Raw genomic sequence first — 5948 nt, 5'->3', positions numbered from 1 at the left:
AGTGCTCTCGGAAAGTCGAACGCGCCACGAGAGAACCGTTTTCCGAGCTCGAGCGTCGAGGATTCCGCGCGCTCACGGCGGCGGCCGATCGCGACCGAACGCCTCCGGGCGCTCCCGAACCGACGTCCCGAGGGTCGTCGAAGACCGATGCGCGGAAAATATCTCTGCCATAGGCGGGGATCGTTTTTGCGATCCGGAGTTTATTCGCTTGGAACGAATATCTGGACTTAAAGCCGATCCCGCGACATGTCGAGAGGCCGATATTCTTACATTTGTGACTGTCTTTCTATCTAAGTGTATATACGGACTTAAGGACAGTCGTAAACCAATTAGAGCGACTGTATTGACATCTTAAGACGGATTTAAAATAAGAACGGATTGTTAATACCGAGACAGTGAAATCTGTTTTAATATATTTGATCGAAAGAAAAAGAATTAATAAAATTCAACAAGTTAATAAGGTGTAAAATTATACAAATAATAGCGATGACGTACCATCGCAATTACACGACATAAATTTAAAAGCTGATAAGTTTAATATTAATGTTTCCGTAAGTATAATAATACGCGTAATCACATATTATACACATGCGTCATTCATTTGACGAATATTCTAGCTTTTTTTTTTATTGAAAAATATAAACTTTGCTCAAATTGTGCGATCAGTCAATTGTGCGATGAAACTTTATTAGATTAAACTTTTAAGTGTTTACTTCGTAAATGTAACATTTTTTTTTTTCAATTTCTGTCTTATAGGCAAATGTCTCAAATTAAGAAATAAAATGTCTATAAGAAGGAATTTTTACATTTAGAATAATATTTTTGAAAACGGTACAATAAAAATCGATGCAATTTTTTCTAGATATATTATCGATGTAAACAATTTTACATCTCACATATGTATCATATAGACTTATATTTCATCAATTGTGAGACCTCCTTAATCGACAAAGAAAAAAGAAAATTCTGCGTGAGATCAACACATATAAACCTAATCTGTCAGTATTTGTTTGTTTTTTTTTTAAATATTTGGTACGACAGTGTTGCAAAACAACGACACATTTTGTTTTCATGTCTTAAAAAAAAAAAGATTATTTTTATAATGTTCGTATTGTATATTTCGTATTTAATTTATTTCATTTACGAACACAATGATGATATACGTATGATCTAAATTTTAAATAGACCGAAATAGATATTTCTTTTCTCGAATAATCAAATGTCGAGCTAAGTGTTTTCATCATGAACTATAAACCTCGTTCACAGGAGACTCTTTGGGTTCCTCAAGTTGTTATATATTTTCAGCTTGCGAAAGTGCCTATGAAATGCAATAAGAGGAACATGAGTTCGTTGGGACGTCACTATACACTGTCACCAGTTCTATTACAGTCGTCGGTCTACAGAAGAAGCACAGAAAGGAGCACGCGAGGCATTAACGTGTATCAAATACCACGAACCGCTTTGAAGTCGCTTGCAGATAGTCTTGAACATTTTATTGCGTCTCTAAAATTGGCAATACATTTGAAATAAAAGAGTTAGAATAATCATTGAATACCACAAGAAAGAAGGAAGTCATGTATCACAATTATAATAATGAACTTGTATCGCAAATTTATCATTAAATAAAAAATATCGCGTGACGCATTAACTATATAAAATGTATATAATAAAATTGCATGATAAAAAAAAAAAAAATCAAAACTACATCAAAATAACAAGTACTTAAATGACGTTAACGATGACGTTAGCGACTGCGCTGTTCGTTTTTCAATACACTGAATTTCCGATATGTATCAATTTTCAAACATAATTCAGATAGGAAATTTAATTGCCTCCCGCTACATTATTCATCATCCAGCCAGTGATACAACTTACCTCTAATCGTAGCAATTAGCATTTTGCAATCGTTAATACGCAGTTTGTTCGAAAAACAGCCGCCGTTCTAATCGCGCTCTGAAGATCTATAGCTTATTAGTGCAAAGTGGCTTCAACGCGCACATTTGTTACGAAGACATTCCACGGATATTTTATGCTCTTCGTGAATGCTCGGTTTAATCTTTGCCACGTCCAAAGTACTATTAAGCAAAGCATCATACTGTTACTTTCATTTTTGCTTATTGCTTACTCAAGCGATATTCTTATCAGTCAAAGGTACTAAAGTTTACAATATTTATTTACAACAAAAAGTCATTTTTACTCTATGAGATTCTATAGGATTTTGTAAGGAAACCGGACCCTATATTGCCTACCTAAGTTTTTCCATTTTTTTCTAATTTTTTACTAATAATAAGTCCAAAATTCAAACCTTTGATGGTCAGATTCAAAAGAGGAACCATTCCTATAAACATTATAAGAAATTAAAACATTTCCAAATATTGACATGAGTGTAGTAAAGAGTTTAAGAAAAAGTAGCATGTTATATGCATGACCTAAATACATACATTGATCTCCTTTTTGTAAAAAATGTTTAAAAAATGAAAAATGAAATGATCCAATGATTCATAAGATTTTTAAGACTTTATAAAACTTTTATGAGATTATGAGAGTGTATAAACATATTGGCATATTTATTGACATGCAAGAATACACAAAGAACTATTTTCTTATTCGCTTGTCTTCTTATTTACTTATTTATTTATTTTCATAATAACAATGGTTAACGAGCAAACTCAAATCCATGGTCTGAAACAATAAATGTATCAAGATACAATCTATGCTTATACGTTCAATATGCCTAAATTGATCATTTTGGTTTATTTGAGAAAACTTCCTCTTTTTGATATGATAAACACCACGACTACAATATTGTGCATTTTCCTTTAATGATAATAACAGAATGAACAAACTAAGCAATAAACCGATGCAGTCGAGTTAGACGGACAAACACGACTTATTAGTGCTATCTATTGAATTCATCATAGCTGTTTTCCATTATTTACTCCGAATACTGAAATTACATAGTATACACAACGTGAACTATAGATTTTCAATACGCTCAATGAATAACGGAACGCAGTCCATGTAATGCCTATTTTACAATAGAATTACAAGTCGCAAACCGTATAAGAAATTGACTATAATCGCAATTGATATGACAAAAATAATCGATTATGATTGATTAGATAATACTTTACGGCTTACAACTTACAATCTTATTGTAGGACAAACTTAATTATCCACAAATGCAACGAGTAAGGCACATTGGGCCTTATAGAGTCCAGTTATCTTATTTTTGTACACTACATTTTTATTATCAAATTTTATATTAGATATTCTTAAATACAAATGCATACAAAACAGCGATTAATTAAAAGAAGTCATTTAATTGAAAAAATTCAAAGTTTCTCTCTTTATTTATTTATATACAGGATGTCCCGAGAGTTTCTTGCAATCGCTTTTGTGTAGATAAGCGGACTAAACTGAGTCGAAAAGTCCTTTACCACTTTACAAATTTCGCAATGGTTAACGAGATATTAATTTTTATAGCCGAATATTGGTCTTTAATAAATTTTTTCTCAAATTGAAGAACAATATTTTCGGCTATCTTTAAAAATTAATATTTCGTTAACCATTGCAAAATTTACAAAATAGTAAAGGACTTTTCGACTCAGTCAGTTTAGTTCGCTCTATCTACACAAAAGCGATTGAAAAAAACTCTCGGGACACCCTGTATATATATCTCCTCTCTCTCTCTCTCTCTCTCTCTCTCTCTCGCTCTACTACCATTTACCGATTTCCGTGATTCAAAATAGAATATCTGTATCTGGCCTTAGACGATCTATTTTTCCGGTTCTCCCCGATAAAACTATCTTTAGTCACCGATGGACAATAGTGCATGCTCAGTTTTTTGCGCCGAACAGATTTCTTAAGTGAAAAAGGTCGTGGCACGTAGGTCCTTGACGATGCATTCATAACAGTGAATGGTACAGTGGGACACCTTATCTGAGGAAAGGACGTTCGCAAAGAACGTTCACATCTATAGATCATCTGTGACAATGTAAAAGAGGTATGAATAAACAATAGCGTTCGTTAAATTATTATGGTAATTTGCTATATTTCAAATCATGAACATTTCATGATAGTAGCAAGTTTTTAATAGGATATCATTAAAATATAAAATATAAGTGAACTTTTTTTTATTGAAAAAAATAATGTACTGATATAATATAATAATATTGTAACTTTTATTTTAGGAGCACTTGGCATAAAAGTCAGATTATGCGAGATAAACATACTCTAGTAATTAAAAAGACCAATAGCACTTGTATAATAATTAAAGTGATAGTCATAACGTAAGCGACTATGACGATTCTAAGAAGAATGGGACTGATGATTTCTACACAGCCGTTCACATTTATTGTTTTGTCATTTGTCATCTCTAAGTGCATACAAGGTGTCTCAGCGCGCAAGTTGCAACAACTAAAAGGGACTCCAAGACCTCTGTAGTCTTCGTCCGAAATTCTGTTTTGTTGTGCCATTTCCTCTCGAGATGCGTAATCTACTTTCTATCAAAAATATATATTGTAAATTAAATCAAATAATAGAAATATAAAGGGTGACGAGCCAAAATTCAATATAAGTAATATGTATTAAAATATTACAATTAACATACATATAGACATCATGTAAACAAAAAACAAACGTTTCGAGCACAATATTGTGTCATCTTCAATGTTAATTGTAAATGTTGGAATTGGTCCGTTGAGGATGTTTGACGTGTTCCATGTATTACTTTTTATCTCAAGATGTCCTTCGACAGTTTTGTAATATTTCTGACATAAGTTTTTTTAAAGAAAAAATTTTTTACTGTTTTTTTTATTGTGTGACAATTATCATTATGACTATTTTTGTAAATATATGGATACACGGACCAACTAATATTTTCACGCATAGATTTGCAAATTTTTTGTTATATATTTAACTATGTACAAGATTTTCTTTTGTATTGATGTTTGTCCATAATTATGTACATCTCAACATTAAGTGTTTCATCTGAAGAGGACCAGATTTGGTGGTCGAAACTAGTAATAAAATTAACATCTGTTTTTTTAATCGTTACATTTATGTAAATTTTATAAGTTCATTTTAGAATATATGTATTAATTTGTTGTTAATTTTCTTTTCGTTTGACTCTTACAATGCCATTTCCACGTTTATAATGTTTTTAAAGAAAGAGTCCTTTATTTGTTCTATTTTTGTTTAATTGTAAATGTTATCAAATATTTTTCTATTAATCTTTTTTTCCTCTTATCTTTCTAATAAAAAGAAAAATTCTTTATGTATAATATATACATCTTTAAAAAAATTATCAAAAATATAATAAAAATAAAAACAATAAATTACAAAATACGCGCACCACTGTAAAATATTTATCAACGTAATTTTTTAACTTTTAAGAAAGAATTAAATAAAGAGAGAAATATTAAATTTTAAAGCAGTTCGCGATACAGAGAGTAAATAAACCCATAAAAAAACCTTTTTTTAAAAAAAGAAAAAAACATACGCCAAGTGCATATAAAAGATACTGAACTTCTTGATCAAAAACAGGTATGAGATAAATATAATTGACCAAGTGTATTCTTTATTACGCCAGTCACATAAGACAGACCGAAAGTGACTATAATTGTCAACTGGATTATAGTGAAGAAAAAACTTGGCGTGCCCGGGTCGCATTAATTGTAAACAGTATGCAGTGAAAACATTATTTCAACATAGTATTTGCATTATAAATTAAAATAACAGATATATGTATACAGATATAATATCATATATATGTATAACATAGTGATATAATTTGTGAGACATGAAAATGTATTCACAAATAATATAGATGTGATGTAAATTATGGACAAATATAATGTTTAGATATATATTTTAGAAACATTATAAATAACAATTTTTTATGTTCAGTAAGCAATTATTAACATCTTTTCTTTGTTGAATTATTG

At 30.6% G+C, this 5948-nt stretch overlaps 1 protein-coding gene across 1 annotated transcript in view; it reads right to left on the bottom strand.

The window, feature by feature from the left end:
• Nucleotides 1-1260: 1260 nt before the first annotated feature.
• LOC108780576 (uncharacterized) overlaps nt 1261-5948 on the bottom strand; it is a 6672-nt gene continuing 1984 nt past the window's right edge. The window contains 5 exon segments of the mRNA XM_083287340.1: nt 1261-1368; nt 1370-1426; nt 1429-1501; nt 3731-3987; nt 4236-4505. Coding sequence (XP_083143466.1) covers nt 1261-1368; nt 1370-1426; nt 1429-1501; nt 3731-3987; nt 4236-4505 — 765 coding nt within the window.

Source organism: Cyphomyrmex costatus, unplaced genomic scaffold (genome assembly GCF_001594065.2).
Source record: "Cyphomyrmex costatus isolate MS0001 unplaced genomic scaffold, Ccosl1.0 scaffold72, whole genome shotgun sequence".
Taxonomy (NCBI): Eukaryota; Metazoa; Arthropoda; class Insecta; order Hymenoptera; family Formicidae; genus Cyphomyrmex; species Cyphomyrmex costatus.
Note: the sequence above shows the minus strand (reverse complement) of the source record. Positions and strands in the feature narration are given on the sequence as shown.